We start from the raw sequence: 19,350 nt of genomic DNA on the forward strand, positions 1-19,350 counted from the left end.
AAACAGTTGTGATAACTTAAGAATTTGGGGCAGAGGTAAGTTTACAAAGAAAATGCTTTGTCTGTGAATCGTTAACTCAGTTGAAATGTTGTTCTTTTTAAAAGGGGGTGGTGTTTACATTTGCTAGCCCTTACCTGCCAAGGGCTGGGCAATTTACCACAAGTACTCTACACAATCCAGAAAACTGCTCCACAAGTTGTCCTCATTCAATGACAACTTTAGACCCGCCGAAAAATTTTGCACGTTAAAGATAGGCATTCAAGGGCCAATGCAATAATGTCCCCGGAAAGAATCACCCGCTATTTCCATCCTGGTAAAAATTACCAAGGTGGAAATAGAGGGTGATTCACTAATTAAAAAGCATGCAAATGAGTAGCACAAACTTTTACCATGCTGCTCAGTAGGGGAAAGCTCCAGAGCATGCACAGTCAGTTGGTACTCTGTATGCCATAAATGGCTTTCATACACACAATGCTTTTGCTGGGAGAGAAGTTTAGCACAGATCTAGATGCACCTGCAAACACTTTCATTTGCAAACAATACTTGGCTTTTCCAGCAGGGCTGCTTCTCAGCTCTTCTCCCCAAATAAAGCACTGCCCTCCATGTATAAAAGGGAAAAGGACGGTGAAAGGAGTGTACTACCGTCCACCTCGCCAGGATGAGTAGGTAGACGCAGAAATGATAAAAGAAATCAGAGACGCAAACAAAATGGGCAATGTGATAATAATGGGTGACTTCAATTATCCAAATATAGACTGGGTAAATGTAACATCGGGACACGCTAGAGGTACAATTCCTTGATGAAATCAAGGACAGCTTTATGGAGCAGCTGGTGCAGGAGCCGACGAGAGAAGGAAAAATTCTAGACTTGGTCCTTAGTGGAGCGCATGATCTCGTGAGGGACGTTATGGTACTGGGGCCGCTTGATAACAGTGATCATAATATGATCAGTTTTGATATCAACCTTGAAGTAACTATACACAGGAAGTCAAATACATTAGCGTTTAATTTTAAAAAAAGGAGACTATGATAAAATGAGAAGAACAGTGGAAAAAAAAAAAAAACTTAGGGGGACAACTGAGAGGGTAAAAACTGTACAACAGGCATGGACGCTGTTCAAAAATACCATCCTGGAGGCCCAGGCCAAACTCCAAAAGACAGCCGGCCTGGATGAAAAGTGAGGTGAAGGAAGCTATTAGGGCTAAAAGAAATGCCTTCAGAAAATGGAAGAAGGAACCGTCTGAAAATAACAAAAAGCAGCATAAGGAGTGTCAAAGCAAATGCAAGGTGCAGATAAAGAAGGCCAAGAGGGATTACGAACAAAAAAAGATAGCATTAGAGGCAAAAAAGCAAAGTAAAAAATGTTTTCAGTATATTAAAAGCAGGAAGCCGGCAAAAGAATCAGTTGGGCCGCTGGATGACCGAGGGGTAAAAGGGGCGATCAAGGAAGACAAAGACGTAGTGGAGAGATTGAATGAATTATTTGCTTCAGTCTTCACCGAGGAAGATTTGGGTGGGATACTGGTGTTGGAAATGATATTTCAAGCGGACGAGTCGGAGAAACTTTCTGACTTCACGGTAAACCTGGAGGACGTAATGGGGCAGTTCAGCAAACTGAAGAGTAGCAAATCTCCTGAACCGGATGGTATTCATCCTAGAGTACTGATAGAACTGAAAAATGAGCTTGCGGAGCTGCTGCTAGTGATATGCAATTTATCCTTAAATCGAGCATGGTACCGGAAGATTGGAGGGTGGCCAATGTAACGCCCATTTTTTAAAAAGGTTCCAGGGGAGATCCGGGAAATTATAGACTGGTGAGTCTGACGTCGGTGACGGGGAAAATGGTAGAGGCTATTATTAAAAACAAAATTACAGAGCACATCCGAGGACATGGATTACTGAGACCAAGTCAGCATGGCTTTTGTGTGGGGAAATCTTGCCTGACCAATTTACTTCAATTCTTTGAAGGAGTAAACAAACATGTGGACAAAGGGGAGCTGGTTGATATTGTGTATCTGGATTTTCAAAAGGCGTTTGACAAGGTACCTCATGAAAGGCTACAGAGGAAATTGGAGGGTCATGGGATAGGAGGAAAAGTCCTATTGTAGATTAAAAACTGGTTTGAAGGATAGGAAACAGAGAGTGGGGTTAAATGGGCAGTATTCAATGGAGAAGGGTAGTTAGTGGGGTTCCTCAGGGGTCTGTGCTAGGACCACTTCTTTTTAATATATTTATAAATGATTTAGAGATGGGAGTAACTAGCGAGGTAATTAAATTTGCTGATGACACAAAGAGGCATATTTTCAAAGCACTTAGCCCTCCAAAGTTCCATAGAAACCTATGGAACTTTGGAAGGCTAAGTGCTTTGAAAATATGCCTCAAAGTTATTCAAAGTCATTAACTCGCGACAGGATTGTGAAAAATTACAGAAGGATCTTACGAGACTGGGAGACTGGGCAGCTAAATGGCAGATGACGTTTAATGTGAGCAAGTGCAAGGTGATGCATATGGGAAAAAATAACCCGAATTATAGCTACGTCATGCAAGGTTCCACGTTAGGAGTTACGGACCAAGAAAGAGATCTGGGTAGTGTCGTCGTCGATAATACACTGAAACCTTCTGCTCAGTGTGCTGCTGCAGCTCGGAAAGTGAATAGAATGCTGGGTATTATTAGGAAAGGTATGGAAAACAGGTGTGAGGATGTTATAATGCCATTATATCGCTTCATGGTGCGACCGCACCTTGAGTATTGTGTTCAATTCTGGTCGCCGCATCTCAAGAAAGATATAGTGGAATTGGAAAAGGTGCAGCGAAGGGCGACTAAAATGATAGCGGGGATGGGACGACTTCCATATGATGAAAGACTAAGGAGGCTAGGGTTTTTCAGCTTGGAGAAGAGACGGCTGAGGGGAGACATGATAGAGGTATATAAAATAATGAGTGGAGTGGAACAGGTGGATGTGAAGCGTCTGTTCACGCTTTCCAAAAATACTATGACTAGGGGGCATGCGATGAAACTACAGTGTAGTAAATTTAAAATAAATCTGAGAAAATATTTCGTCACCCAACGCGTAATTAAACTCTGGAATTCGTTGCCAGAGAACGTGGTTGAGGCGGTTAGCCTGGCAGAGTTTAAAAGGGAGTTAGACAGTTTCCTAAAGGACAAGTCCATAACCGCTACTAAATGGACTTGGGAAAAATCCACAATTCCGTGAATAACATGTATAGAATATCTGTACGGTTGGGAAGCTTGCTAGGTGCCCTTGGCCTGGATTGGCCGCTGTCGTGGACAGGATGCTGGGCTCGATGGACCCTTGGTCTTTTCCCAGTGTGGCATTATGTACTTATGCTTGAGCTGAAGTGCCCTGACCTGCTCAAGACCATGTTGACTCAACAGTACCAGGCCGGCTCTCCACAATGGCAGCAGTGGGATCTCCCCAATTCCCTCTCCATCTGCACTTGTGCCTGCACGGCAGGGACAAGAGCTTGTCCCCGATCTATTGCTGACCTCCTCCTGGGGGGCCCGTATGCCAGAGACTCATATGAAAAGTGCAAAGCTCAAGGCAGAACAGCCAGCAAGTAAAACCCTGGAGTTCCAGGACTATGCAACTCAAGTGGCTTGGCTCCCGATCCTGCTGCTACAGCCCCCAATCATACAGCTCCATTGCATACCAACAGCTCCAGGGACATTTCAGAGACCAGCAGACTGCTGAGTATCTATGGCTGCTCCAGACCTCTTGTTAAATTTCTACTGCTAAAGGTAGGTGGGCCTTGTTGTGCATCCCTCAATGCTATTTGAGCACATAACAGTTTATTTAAATACATCAGCATGCGATTCCTGGTGTATGCTGCCGCAAATCTTTGTGCATTTCCCCATAGAATAATGGGCTTGCTAAACTGGCTGGAACTAGTGACGAAAGCATACTGCTGGCCTGGTAAATTTAGTGCATCTCCCCATCAGGGAACGGAAATGTCTGTGCATCACTTGGAATGCTCATTTTAATACTAACAAGCTTGTTGTAATATACTTGCATAGGGTTATCAGTAGCTGCTACGGTGCACGATAAAAGGGACACAGAACCCCTTTGTGCATTAGACGCTAAATAATGTTTGCTTTAGACTGGCTACTACCGGTCTAAAGTAAATGTTGCAAACACAGTAAGCTTTATACATCGAGCCCAGTCGCTGCACTTTCCAGCAAGTCCCACATGGGTCAGTGATGTAGTGAGAACCTTGTTAAGAGAAGAATCAGACAATAATAGCAGAAAAAAATTCCCTAGGGAGAGAAGGATTGGGTTTTGAACCTCCCTCCAATAGGTCTCATCTCCTGCACCTGTCTGCTCAGACAAGGGAAGAGAAAAATGAATAGAGATACAACTGACTGACCGCACTTCTTAAAAAGTCCTGACAAGATTCTTTTTTTGGCCCTACCAGAACTGATGCTGGGGAATGAAGCTGGGACCTTTTGCAAGCAAATCAGATGCTCATATACAGAGCTGCAGCCTTTCCCCTGAGCCACCATTCCGGAGCAGAATTCCGGCCAACAAGTGCAGCAAGGTCCTCGACTTCTTGTTTTTTTTTTATTTTTTTCTGTAAAATTTCTTATTGATGTGTTATGTCAACCATGACCTTGAACACCTGGTCACTCATAGACCTGCTGCTCTCTGCCTGGACATTTATACTTTCCTGACCTTGCAGCAGCTGTTGAAGTCAGTTCTGAGCCCAGCTGCCTTAGTGCTATGATGTCTGACCTGGCTCAAAGACATCTGCAGCCTTCTTTCTCTACCTCTGCTGAATGTCTCTCGCTGCGACCTCCATCCTCCAGCGCTTGCAGTAAACCACAGATGCAGAAGCAATATAATCTGAAATTCATTTGAATTCAGTTCATGTCTTCTCAGTAACAGTCAAGGCATGTTACATTCTGCTGGTAACGTATATATTTCCCTGTCCCTGGAATCTTATAAGCCAAGTTTCCAACTGAGGAAATGGAGGGTTAAGTGGCTCGCCTAAGGTCACAAGGAACATCAGTGGGATTTAAGTCTGGCTTCCCCGGTTCTCAGCCCACTGCTGTAACTACTAGGTTACTCCTCATGTAGATTATGGGATCCTACTGCCGCATTTCCTTTCAATGCTCATCTGTCTGCATACCTATCAACCTTCTACCTTTTCCACAGTAATGCAAACAAAGTCTGTATGATCAGCCATGGCAGACATCACAAAATATCATCAGATGTCAAACAAGCTAGTGCCACATCATTCAACCTTTGTAGTTGTCAATTAAGAGTGCTCCTCTGAGATATTAACCTCAAGGAATTCAAGTTCTGACTCAGTGTAGAAGAATCCAACAGTTACTGCATATAATACAGAATATATCCAGAGGTGTCTATGGCTAGCAAGATAGATGTTAGTGCCATGTAAAATGTTTGAACTTCCGAATTGGCAATTACAACACTGACTGTATATAAATATCTTACAGCTTGTGTGACCTTTCACAGTTCACACTTTATAAATCAACAGAATGGCAAAAAAAATAGCAGCAGTGGGCCTTCATCAAGATGCCAAATTTTAAGTCAGCATTTTCTATTTTCTACACCACCACTGCTGCTGGAAGTAAAAACTATTCCTGAACCTCTCTTGGACTCAAAATCTATGTGTAATATGAGTACAGCACTAGGGCTAAATCCTGACTTCCTATTACTCTTAATTGCAAGCCTGTACTTCTAGAAGAGCACCTGCCAGGCCAAGTAAACTGCAATTACACAGAATAGCAACATGTCCTAGGCTTCTGTTCCTCTTATGAAAGGTGGTTACGAGATGTGGTTCTGATCAGACTATGAGAGAAACCCAAGTTATTCTTTTGGTCTCCAAGTTCCTTAGTACAGAACTAGCACATCACTTAGCTTCCAAAAATCACAAAAAGCAGCTTAATCCAGTTCATATACAGTCATTAAATGATATGCATAGGTAACCTTAAAGAGCGAAAACATAGAACACATATATATAGTAAAATGTCTGGTAGACTACCATAACTCTTTTCTCTCTCTCTCTCTCTCTCTCTCTCTCTATGTGTATATATATATATATATATATATATATATATATATATATATAAATATATAAAGCAGACGCATGTATTTGTTTGTCCGTTTCTTTGGTGGCCCCTGAAGAGGTATGGCCACCAAACTCAGCACGCAGACTGTACTCGCTATTGCCGAGGTTATTGTGTGGTTTGAAGTGATTCAGTTCCATCCATTAATTGAATAGGCTGTAGGTCGGAAAGTTCTTTCTTGCTGTTACTAAGCGACAAACTGCTTAGGATAGGGTGAGGGCTTAGAGAAACACGGACAGCAGCTGTACAGTTGTCCCTCTCTAATACCCTTTTCCATAACAATTTCAGTATGGGGGGGGTGGGGTGCAGAGACTGCTGGGAACGTTAGAGAGAAAGTATTGGGGTCAGGCTGGTTTTGGTTTCAATATGCCCTTGAAAAGAAGGCTGTGTTTTGACAGGAAAACGGTGAAAGCCAAACCTAAACAAATTGATCAGAAAAGATAGTGCTAGGTAGGGATCCAGTTGCCACATTTTCTGATTTAAGGGAGTATTAAACTCAATGTCACCGTTTCTCACACACCCCAGAACTACACACTCCCACTGACACTCACCCCACAGAATATACTTATACAGTGTTATTACACACAAATAAACCTTGCTTTGACAGAGATGCCAAGGCTGTCCCATCCCAGTGCTGGAGATTTACCACCACAATGCTGGAGATTGAAGGCCAAACGTGAGACCCAGCCATATCTAAAACTATGTCCTGGCAGATGTGCAGTCCAAAAACTGACATTTTCCAATCAATAAATAGAAAATAAAATTATTTTTTCTACCTTTGTTGTCTGGTCATTTCATTTTTCTTATTATGTTGGTCATTGTCTCTGGTTTCTGCTTTCTTCTCTCAACTGTCTTGCCAGAGTCTCCTTGTCCATTTGGTATTTTTTTTTTTCTCTCCATGTCCACCATCCATCTTCTCACTGCATCCCTATCTGACCCAGCATCACCCGTCTTCCTGCATGTTGAGTGTCTCCCCTCTCTGTCCCTATTCTGTACACCCCCATGTGCCAGCCTCTCTCTCTTCCCTCCCGTTTCTCTCTCTTGGCCAGCATATCTCCCTCTCTTCCTATCTGCCCCCCAGGGGTCCAAAAAGTGTTCTTCTCTTCCCTCACTGCTCTCCCATTTGCAGGGCCAGGACCAGCACCTCTCCCTCTTCTTTCACTACCCACAGATCCTGGTACCTCTCTTTCCTTGCCCTCCCCCCCCCCCCAAGTTCAGCAACTCTTTCACTCTCTATGCAGTCTTTCTTCCTCATCCCCTCCCTGGATCTCTCTTCCCTACCTGCCCAGTACCTCCCTCCCTCCCTTCTTGCCCTCCCCATGCAATACCTCCTTGCCCACCCAATGCAGCACTGACCTCTCACTCCTTGCTCCCTCCCACCTGATGCAGCATCGGCCTCTCATTCATTGTCCCCCTCCCCTCCCCCGATGCAGCACCGATGACTCACTCCTTGCCCTCCCCCATCATAATGTCCTGGTGGTCTAGGGTACTCTCGGGCAGCAGCGATCCCCAATTGCTGCTGCCTGTGCTAGCTCTGATGTTAAAAATGGCAGCTGCGAACTCTTGCAGTAGTCTCGCAAAAGTTCACAGTCACAATTTTAAACCGCAGAGCCGGCAACAGGAGCACCAATTGGGGAATCTTGCTGCCCGACGACATGCCAGAGTCTCCTCCTCTCAATGCGTGTGAAGAGGCTGCTTTGGCGTGTCAGCTGGGGGCTGAAAGCATGTGTCGCACACCAAATACATGTGAATTGGTAGCTCTGCTTTTCTCAATTACAAAGTACTAACCTATCGCTGAGCAACGGCAGCGGGGACTGCTAGTATCTACATATTCGTTGCTGCAATTTGGTGCCGTTTTTGGCATCCATCACCAAAGTAGGATTCTCATAAGACTGTGACTCCTGATGCAGGCGCGGTGGCGCTGAAACATGGGCCCATGTCGAGTCTCTTGACTATCTGATACTGTACAATCCTGATACAGTTGATACCACCAATAAAGATATTATTTCATCTACTTTCAAGTGTGTCCTCGAAAGACCATTCGTCCATCCCTACTTTTTTTGCTTGGATTATTTACTTAGGGTTGGTTTGTTCTCTTTTGTTTTGGACTGACCTTAAAGAGCATCATCTTTAATCAAAGGCTGTTGTTTTTAATGTCCCCCTCTATACCTCCTGTCTGCCCATTCCCATGAGGATTCTATGCATCCAAACAACCCATTCCCATGGGAGTGAGGTGCGGGTCTCTGAGGACCGCACTTTGGCACGGAGGCGTAGAGGGGGTGGCAGAAGGCGCAGTTCAAATCTAACTCCCAGGACCTCGGCTTTCTGGCTTCTGGGATCTAGGTGAATCTGTGGCCATTTATTCTCCCACATAATATATATATAAGTGAAAGATAATTTACTTGTGTGTATATTATTTGTGTGAGACAGTTCAAAGAAGCAGATAGACAATCAAAAGATTGAAACTCAGGCTGGAGAAGTTTAGTGATAGAAATAGTCTTTATTCTCACCAATTGAAACTTCAAGCTGGTACACACATCAGTCAGATTCTGGGTTCGACCGACCGTAGCTTCGCCCTCTGACTGGCGTCGGGGAAGGACTCCGATTTCAACTCTGATTTACATTTCTTATATACTTTTTGCAGTCCATACAATTCAATGGAGAGAGACTTTTTTTTCATCTGTGAATCATACTTAACCGCAGGTCAGGTGCCCACCTGCTCCCTCTTCCCCCCCCCCTGAAATTTCGTAATAACGACAGTTTCCTGTCTTGTAAACATCTCTCCTAATATGGAGAGATCAGTTATATCTTGTGATACTGGGAGCCATTTTAACTGCAGCAGACTCCATTTTCTGAACCAAACTTTTTAGGATTTTTGCCATCAATTCCTTGATCTTGGCTTTTGCACTGCTTTTGAATGTCACACTAAATTCTAATAAGGCTTATCAAGCAGTCCTGCTACTGCAGGTGCTCAGCAACAAGGCCATCATCAGATTTTCAGGCCTAGTCAGTGCTTTTCAGCAGTTTAAGCTATGAAAATCGGCCCACCACTATTCCAGTGGATGGGCCTCAAGCTGGGACACATATTAACACTGTTCTGAAATCTCTATAAAAGCAGAAAAACACCTGAGAAACTGCAAGAGGCCAACATTCAAGCTTTGCACTTTTAGGCCTGCCATGCGTGTACATATGCACATCATCACGCAAAATGCAAAGCAACACTAGCATTTTTAGATACTTGTAAATGTGCACTGGGCCTAAGTATTAGATTTAAGGATTGATCAATTGTACAAACTTTTATGCAGCATCCACTATGTGAATGCTTCTATATTAATTCATTAATACCGAGTTACTGCTATGAAAAAATGTGCAAAGCAGCTCATTATTTAGGGTTTGTTTGTTTTTTTTTTACTGGCACTTGAAAACTTGTTTACATTACAATTTTCATTAAAAAAAAGGCATAATTACGCCTCTATAGATGTATATCTTTTTTGCAAAGTTATCAGTGAGAAACAAACATTTTCTACTGGTCCTATCTGAACACAAGTCCTGGAAGAAAACTTCTGTAAGGAAAACCACCATTTGAGTGCTAAGGTTGATATAATTTGGTAATAGGCCTCCATATGATGTTGGCATCCTTGGACTGTGCTGCATCAAGTTGCGTAATGTTAAATGGATTAGAAGAATGTAAAAGTATAACACATGGGGCTAGCACACAAAGTGAGGCTAATGGAATTCTCTCCAACTTATCTGCATGTTGATCTTTACAGGACTGCTATGTCTGATATGTGTTTGTGTGTCAGTGTACACCTGCATTTATGTAATCTGTTGGTTCTCTGAGAGCTGGGAACGGGAGAGATGAGAGAGGAGGACTGTTTGAAAGGTACAATTCTGTAATTATGTTATTGTGAATCAGTGTTTGTATACTGCAGATGTTGGAATTCCTTTTTTCCATGGGGGGAGGGGAGGGGCTTAATTTCTCTTCTATCTCCCACTATATGCAGAAACTTCTTTTCTACTACAGCATAGGGCTTACCACCTCCTTTTTATGTGACTACACTACCTTGCTGTGCTTCGTCCACACAGCCTTCCTGCTGACTGGATCCCACTTAACCTCTGGTACCATTTACTCTAGAAACATATAGGAGGCAAGCTCACTCCTATAGGCAGAATAATTGGGAGTTTTTAAACTCAGAAAAATATATATTAGTAATCATTCTAGCTACCGGACATGAATGTAAAAATCAATATAACCCATAAAAAGCCAGACAGTTGTCAGTCCTAATCTCATGAGTCCTGAGCACATCTGATAGGGATCCCACAATCTTCCCAATATAATTTGTCCCTACCCATGACAAGAGATATTAAGTTGGTAGTACACATAACAAGCAATAAGAAAGCAAAACAATTAATTCCAAGTTTCACAGCAGGTAAAGAAAATAAATATATCTCTGATTAACTTAAAATGAAGTACATCACCGATATGGAAAGGGATGGAGATTTGCAGGACGACAGGGCAGTTGTAAATGCGATTCCTCCAGGAACAGAAAAATACCTACTGTACCTAAAGGCACCATACTTCAATAGCCTTCAGGGTTGCAGGTATCATATCTTTAAATACAGCAAGTATTGCTCTGTTCCTGGAGGAAGCCCCAGAAAACAAAAATTGAGTTACAGTGGGACTTGAACCTGCATCCCTTAGTTTACTACAGTCCACTGACAAAGCCTGGTTTTCCTTTCTGGTTTCCCTTTCAGGGGAGAGGGAGGAGTCATGCCTTAATCCTTCCAGTGGTCAGCTGCTCAATCAACGCAACTTTTTGTAACTTGTCTTGGACCTGACAAACTGTTCTTGATAAAAATGTCCTTTTTAGACCTGGACGTTCGTCTAGTGCAAAAATCACTGTTGGACAATCTACTTTGTCACTTACGAACTTTAATGCAATACCACTTTGTATTTCTCATTCTGGAAATGGCGATCGCCATTACGGCAAAATGTAAGCCACATTGAGCCTGCAAATAGGTGGGAAAATGTGGGATACAAATGCAACAAACAATAATAAAAAATTGCTATGTCACAGTGAAAATGTACAGAGGCATTTTTTAAATAGTTCATTTCTCTTCCACCCCCCCCCCCCCCCCCCACATGCAAAACTTCAATTCTACAGCACAAACATTTCTTCCAGATCACCTCCTCCTTTCCTGTGAGAACTGCTACCTAAAGTCTCTGCTGTTAGTTATATAGAAGTATGCAGGGCGGGCTCACTCACACCATGATGAAATGGGAGGGGAGGGGGCGATGCAAGTTGGAAAGAATTATACACAAGGGTTGAAAATGTCCATATGAGGCCACAATAACTTGGCATGAGGGAAAACCTGGTAAAAAGACAAACGTTTGAAATGTGTAAAATAGGCCAAATTAGATATATAAGCCCCATCAAAAATAAGCCAATACACCAGTGGTGTACCTAGCTTAGTTGGTACCTAGGGTGCTGCACCTCCTCCCTCCCTCAAGCAGTAAGGGGATGCATTAAGCAGTCGCAGAGCGGCAGTCTACATGTGTGTGGCTGTCAGCTCTGCACACATAGACTGTGGCTCCACAACTGCTCAACTGGGACCGAATGCACTCACCACCCCACCCTTGGTATACCACTGCAATACATTTCTATGTGAGAATTAGTTCTAGCTTCTGTAGAAAAGAAAAAGTAACAGAATGGGATGAAACTTGGCATGTGAATAAAGAAAAATAAATGCACTGAAATTGATAATGGGCCATTTGGGCCAGAGATTCCAAAAAAATGCACCATCCCCGACTATTCTGTAGACCACCACCAAGCTTGCTAGCTGCTGATGCCGTTTGGCAAATATTGGACAGGCCATGGTATCCCAGTGGCCTACCATATTCTGCTGCCTATGGTTTACAGCATGAAAGACCTGTTACAAAGGATGGAAGCTAAGCTCTTAATATAACATAACGTGTCAGAATTCCCCTTCCCTCATCTCTAGGGCAGAATTACCTGCACACCTGCTTCAGTTCAGCTGCGGTGTCCAGCGTACAGCCAAGGTCTTGGGCCACAGCTGCCAAATCCGACTCGGGCTCTTCATTCTCCTGCAGGGAAAAGTCCCGGGCTGACAGTCTGGCCCGCCACAGCCTCCCCACCGCCTCCACATGCAACACTTTGCTGTTTTGCTCTTTCACCTCATACTCCGGAACCTCGTCCCTATCATCCTCAGACCTCCTCGCAGAAGACCCAACTTCGGCCATTGTATACAGCCACTGTGCACCCGCGCTATGCATGCAGGGAGTTGTGGTATTGACTCAGACCCAATCACCGATAGCGCTTCCGGTGCTCTGCACGCTGGAAGTTGTAGTTTAGCCCCCGTCGATGGCGCTAGTAGGGCGGTAGGAAGGACTACAAGCCCCAGAAACAAGCGTGGAAGGCTATGCTATTGAGTGTGCCTTCGGCTATGATTTAACGTCGGATTATACCGTTTCGTACTGCAAAGTGATAAAGGAGCCGCAACTGAGCCTCTCTACTTAGGTATAAGCAGAAAAATCTGCTGTTCTGCGAAGTGGCAGAGATTGGTTGTTACCAAGGGTAAAGTGTGGGGAGGCTGAAGGATGACATTTTCTGGTGGGGAATCAGGATAAAAACATCGAAGAACCTGAGGGCTGCCAGGGTTTTGCTTCTTCTTCAAACTACAGAGTTGCAGGGGAACAGAAATTTCACCCGTCTACGCTCGAATCTCCCCAATCCCCGCCCGTACCCATTACAAAAAAAAGTATATCTACGTTTCAAGGTTGTTTAGTTTGTATTAATTAAAATACAAACACATAAGAACAGCCATACAGTGTTGGACGACTTCCCATGTCCATTTCAATAACAGACTATGTTTCAGATTTATATGACAATCTGATTATAGTTAATTTTATGTTTTTTAGCATTATTATTGTTCTTACGTGACACTGGTTTAAGCAGTGCTTTTTTTTGTAGGAAAAAAAGGCACCGGTACTCATTATGGCCAGGGTCACCAGCTATGGCTCCGCCCACTATGGTAGCCACACCCCTTATACCAGCCATATACAGCCATGGCGCATATATCATTGAAAATACTATACCAGTATAGAAGAAAAAAAATAACGTGACTTTTTTCTCATAAATAATTTCTGTAAGCTGTTACATCTCCAGTAGACCCAGTGCAAAATAAGATAGCAGATGTAAATTCTCAAATTGGACAAGGTTCTGCAGATCAGGTTGCATTTTTGCCAAAATACTGTATTGGTGGCAGGAAAGGTATATGTTGGAGCTAATGCATCAGGACCAGTCAAGCTTTCTAAAAGGTCCTTTTTCAGCTTATATAATTTGCACAAGCTGATCAGTATTTTAGTGCAGATGGGGAAGGGCTCCACTACTAGTGCCATGGTTTTTGGTTTTACAGGAATTTAATTTGTTCCTCAACTTTGGGGGGGGGGAGGGGGGGTCCAAGTGTTAATACTATATTATTAGAGCCTCTCTGTAAGGATGAATGGCATCTCTTCTCCCACCTTTGTGACAGGGATATCTTCTTGCTTGCTCAAGCCATGGGGCCTCTGGTCATTTATATCTAAGATCTGGGTCCTCCAAGGGTATTACTGTAAGTTGGGAGATCATTATCATGTTATTTCCCTATACGGAGACAATGCTCTACTTTATTTATCTACTACTACTACTACTATTAAACTTAACTTGTTTTGGAGTGTATGTCTACTTTTGGGAAGTGCTCGGATTTTTCTATTATTTCAAATGTTTTACTACCTTACAGGCCAGACTCCACTTTATCTCTACAATTCAATCCACTTTTAGTAAAACTAAATTTTGAAAATGATTGAGTCATTAATCCTGCACAGCTGAAAAAGTTTTAAACAATTCCTCTAGCAGGAAGTGGAGTGTTCAGTCTGATAAAAAGTTATTTCAAATCAGACTAGGCTGAAAAACTAGTGATGTCCCCTTTTTTCTTGTCCAGCATCACCCTATGCCCATACCTTTTCCTTTTTTCTGAGTTTCATCTGAAACCTAACTCGGGTAAGCTCACCACTGTATATTCAGTGCTTCTTTTTGTCCTCTGAGGGATAGTCCCATCTCTTGGCGGCCTCTAGTCCTTTGATTCATTAGGCTGCTTTTTGTCACAGTCACAGTCCCAGTCACACCTTTGTCTCTGTTATGGGAACACAATGTCTTTCATCCCTTTTACTCAAATCTCCTTTTGAGTAGTTTGTTTTTCCTGCCTCTTGATGTCCTTGGCCTGAACAATCGCAGGGTCAGTGAGCTCAGGCCCTGGTGGCAGTTCCACTTTACCTGATTTTCATCACCATAGAGTACTTCTCAGCAAGCATCCTCAGTTCCTGCCTCTGGTTGTGTAGGGGGTTTTATCTCTATTGGTTTACTTTTTTCTTACATCCTTCCCACGGTCTCATGCCCCTAGCGAATATGCAGTGCACAGCTTGGACTACAGGCAAGTTTTGTCTTTCTGCTTGTACTGGCCTAAGCACCAAAGGACGTTTTTTTCCAAACTTTTTGTTTCCTTTCATCCTGACTGGAAATAGATCCTCCAGTGGGAGACACACAATTTCTACCTGTGTACCAACTTATTTTCTTCTCCTTACGCCCAGGTTGGGCTGCCCAGGAGGCTTCACAATGTCTGAGCTCTGACTCTATCATTAGTCTCCATTGGCGGCTTATGTTAGACTGCTACAAAGTCTTCATTCCACACATTAACATCTCTTTACTGCTACAGGTAGCATGCTTTCAGCAGCATGCCCAGCATAAGTCGATTTCAATAGATGGTACTGTAGAGTTAGTTTGGGTTTTAGAATCCAGCTCCACCCGCCTAGGTTCATTTTTATTTTGTCCCAGGCTACACTTTCGATGATTTCCATCTGGATTCAGGTTTATCTATGTCTGACCTCGCCATGGCGAGGTGCACTTCATCATTAACTATGGGTTTCAGTGAGCCTGGTAGCTAGGGATTCACCACATGTGAGAATATTAGCCTGCTTGTCCTCTGAGAAAACGAAGATACTTACCTATAGCAGGTATTCTCAGAGGACAGCAGATTCTATATTCTCACATGCCCTCCCACCTTCCCTTGGAATTGTTTCCATTTTATAGTATACTATAGTACAGAACTGTTGGTCCCTTGCTCTCGCGGAGGGTGGGAAGGCACTTGCACATGCACAGTGGAATGCAACTCGTGCTCCAAAGAGCTCTGTGAAAGCTTGTTTCAAGCTCCGGACTGGGGCAACATGGGCCGTGTTACCCACATGTGAAAATATATTACCTTCAGTTCTCAGAGAATACCTGTTACAGGTAAGTATCTTTGTTTTTTATATTTGTAGCATTTGGAGGGCCAAAACATGGGCATGCATGCACACTCACATTCTTTTTATTTTTTATTTTTTAGAATCACATGCTCATGTTTTTTAGAATCACGTGCTCATGTACTCTCAGAGAACACCTAGTCTCTTTCTCTCTTATGCACACCCACAACCTTCTTCTCTGCACCCTTCCAGCAGCGTGCACCAGGGGCGGACTGCCCCGCCCTTGGTACGCCGCTGGAACTGAGAAAGTAAAACAAGAAAAGGGGATAGTGTGTAGAAGTAATTAACTGCAGTGTCAGCAGAAACTAGGAAAGGTGGGAGGGGGTCAGCAGACACTGAGCTTTGCACGTAAGCAGTTAGAAGTCAAAGAAAAAAACGTATAAAAACAAAGTTAAAGAAAGAGAAGAGGAGGGAACTTAGTAAAGCCGATCAGCGTCTTGCTGCAGACTTTGCTCTAGTTCCCCTCACAGGAAGGAAGAGACCCAATTGCTTAGGGTTACCATATGTCCGGTTTTACCCGGTCATGTCCTCTTTTTCAGGATATGGCTGGGAAATCGGGCGAGTTTTGCCAGCCTGCCCGTTTGTCAAGATCTGCTGTTGCGCAAGGCCGCCGCTTGAACTCTTGGCAGCCATTTTGAATTGGCGCCAGGAGAAAGACAGCCGCTTGAACTCTCGGCAACCATTTTGAATCAGCGCCAGGAGAAAGACAGTCTGCAGACATACCGGGCAGAAAATAGGGTTCTCTTTCCTGCCCCAAAGAGGTCACTAGATCACCAGGGCAGGCTGGCGCTGATTCAAAATGGTTGCCGAGCAAGCGGCTGTATTTCTTCCGGTGCTAAATCAAAATGGCTGCCAAGAGTTCAAGCGGCGGCTTTGCAAGACTTCCGCAGAAGTCTTGCAAGGTCACTGCTTGAACTCTCAGCAGCCATTTTGAATCAGTGCTAGGAAAAATACAGTCTGCAGACGCGCTGGGCAGGAAAGAGAGGGCTCTTTCCTGCCCCAAAGTGGTCACTAGACCACCAGGGCATCACACTAAGGGGAGTGGTAGTGAATGGAGTCGTGGGTGGAGGGAGGCTGGAAAACTGGGGAGGGGATCTACATGGGGGGGAGAGGAAATCTGGCTTTCCTTGGGGGGGGGGGGGGGCAAAAGTGATAGGGTGGGGCATGCGTCCTCCTTTTTTCTTAGGGCAAATATGATAACCCTATAATTGCTTCTTACAGAATATATGTTTTATGAAATTACAATGTAATTGGCTTTTGTCTGATTGGTGTCTACAATAAAAGTTTAAAAAAAGAAAGACATTTCTTTTACAAATTGATTCAGAGTATATCTCTTCCTGTGATAATAGAACAGGTAAGCTTTAAAGTATAAGAGAGTGAATCCAGGGAAAAGCACCCCCTGAAGGTTTAGCCTGAACAGCCTTCCACTGATTATCCTTCCCAGGAAATTGGTGAGGGGGCTAAACAGTTTGCAGTGACACAAAACTATTCAAAGTTGTAAAAATGCATGCAGATTGTGAAAAATTGCAAGAAGATCTTAGGAAGTTGGAAGACTGGGCATCATCTACTATATTACTATGATGCACATTGGGAAGAATAATCCAAATCATAGTTATCTGTTGCTAGGTTCCACCCTAGGAGTCAGCACCCAAGAAAAAAATCTAGGCGTCATCGAGGGCAGAAATCACCTGCTAAGAAAGCAAACAGGATGCTAAGAATTATTAGGAAAGGGATAGAAAATAAGACAAAGAATATTATAATGCCTCTGTATCGCTCCATGGTCGACCACACCTTGAGTATTTTGTGCAATTCTGATCGCCATATCTTAAAAAAGATATGGCAGAATTAGAAAAGGTTCAAAGAAGGGTGACCAAAATGATAAAGAGGATAGAGCTCCTCTTATGTGAGGAAAGGCTTAAGAGATTAGGACTCCTCAGCTTGGAAAAGAGACAGCTGAGGGAGAATATGATAGAGGTCTACAAAATACTGTGTGCTGTAGATCAGGTAAACGTGACTCGTTTTTTTTTTTTTACTCTTTTCAAAAACAAAGATTAGGAGACACTCAAGGAAATTACATGGTACTACTTTTAAAACAAACAGAAGGAATATTTTTTCACTCAATGAATATTTAAGCTCTGGAACTTGTTAGATATGTGGTATCAGCAGTTAGTATATCTGGGTTTAAAAAAATTTTGGACAAGTTCCTGGACGAAAAGAGTCTACTGTTGAGACAGACATGGGGAAAGCCACTGCTTGTCCCCGGGATCAGCAGCATGAATTGTGCTGCTATTTGGGATTCTGTAAGGCAGGGGCGTATCTGGACTCTGGCGGTAGGGGGGGCCAGAGCCAGAGAGAGGGGGCACATTTTAGCCCCCCCCAATGCCCCCCCCCCCCCCCGCCGCCACTGCCGCCATTGCCAGAACCTCCCCACCAACGACTCTCCACCCTCCCCCCCGCCGTCAACCCTCCCCCGCTGCCATTGTTTACTTGTGCTGGCGGGGGACCCCAACCTCCGCCAGCCGACCCGACGTCTTTAAAGTTCTTCTTCGGCCTCCGTGGCCGTGCTGTAGTTGACTGTTCAATCCAGTTCGGAGTCTGATGTCCCAGCACGTTGTGGGGACGTCAGACTCCGAACTGGATTGAACAGTCAACTACAGCACGGCCAGCCACGGAGGCCGAAGAAGAAGTTTAAAGACGTTGGGTCGGCTGGCGGGGGTTGGGGTCCCCCGCCAGCTGAAGAAATATCTTTAAAGGTGGCAAGCGGACCTCGGCTGGCGGGGGTTTGGGGTCCCCGCCAGCAAAGGTAAACAACGGCAGCGGGAGGGTTGACGGCGGTAGGGGGGTCCAGGGCAAAATCTGCGGGGGCCCAGGCCCCTGTGGCCCCACGCAGATACGTCCCTGCTGTAAGGTACTTGTGATCTAAACTGGCTACTGTGGAAGCAGGATACTGGGCTTGGTGGACAACTGGTCTGACCCAGTATGGCTATTCTTATGTTCTCATTGGTGCCAAGGAACAAAGATATGTTACTATGTTACTATGTATGCCAGATGGGTGGAGGCCAAGGTGCACCAATATTGGTTCACTTTAAAGTGCAGTGTTAACAGCATTGAGGCACCAAGGTCACTGGTGCCCTCAAAGCACTCCTGACATGAAGGTTGGTCATCCTTCTTGGCATTTGAGGAGTTGCAACAGCCTCTAAGGAGCTGAGACATAGCTTCTGATGCATCCCAAAGGTCTCAGGGGGACATGGTCCCTTTGACTGTATTGCCTCGTCTTTGTCAACGGCAGCCTTTGAGGAGCAGCTCATGAGTAAGTTTGAACATCATATGGATGCCGAGAATTAAGGCAGTGCAGCTGATGCTTGATACCCATTCACTCCCTGCAGGAGATACATCAACACCGAGGTCTCAAAGAGCATTGGGGTCAGTGCAGATCACACTGGTATCAATCTCAAGCCCATCAGGAGAGGAAGCTTCTCTAGCTGCACAGGAGATCCCCAGTGCCTCGATGCTGCAGGCCCAGGCTTGACCAGGAGGTCAGCTGCTTGAAGCAGTCAGAAACTCAAACAATTCTCCTACAGCTTACTTTTATGAGTCACAGTCTGACTGCTGTTGTTGGGTATCTGGAGAACTTGAAGTGTTCTCACAGGAGGGGTCTACTGGTCTCTCTTCAGATCCCTTCCCACCACATGAGACAGAAATCACCCTCAGAGGAGCTCTTGTTCATTGATTTTGTCAGGAAGATGGCTATCCATTCCTTTTCCATTGGAGAGTAAGGATGAGCTTGGGGCAAAACCTTTGGACATCCTCCAGTTTAATGATGCCTGTAAGGAAGCTGGTACAGTGCTAGTTCATAGAATACTGAGGGCAAGTACAGATGACGATG

General features: G+C 44.3%; 1 protein-coding gene across 2 annotated transcripts in view; it reads right to left on the reverse strand.

Annotated features, from left to right (window-relative positions):
* Nucleotides 1–12,388, reverse strand: part of SNAPC3 (small nuclear RNA activating complex polypeptide 3) — a 61,297-nt gene extending 48,909 nt beyond the window's left edge. For both annotated transcript variants that reach the window (XM_030194155.1, XM_030194156.1), the window contains exon 1: nucleotides 12,124–12,388. In XM_030194155.1, coding sequence (XP_030050015.1) covers nucleotides 12,124–12,371 — 248 coding nt within the window. In that variant the 5' untranslated portion in view covers nucleotides 12,372–12,388. The remainder of the gene's footprint in view (nucleotides 1–12,123) is intronic.
* Between the last annotated feature and the right edge of the window lie 6,962 nt (nucleotides 12,389–19,350).

The sequence above is a fragment of the Microcaecilia unicolor genome, chromosome 2 (assembly GCF_901765095.1).
Source record: "Microcaecilia unicolor chromosome 2, aMicUni1.1, whole genome shotgun sequence".
NCBI lineage: Eukaryota > Metazoa > Chordata > Amphibia > Gymnophiona > Siphonopidae > Microcaecilia > Microcaecilia unicolor.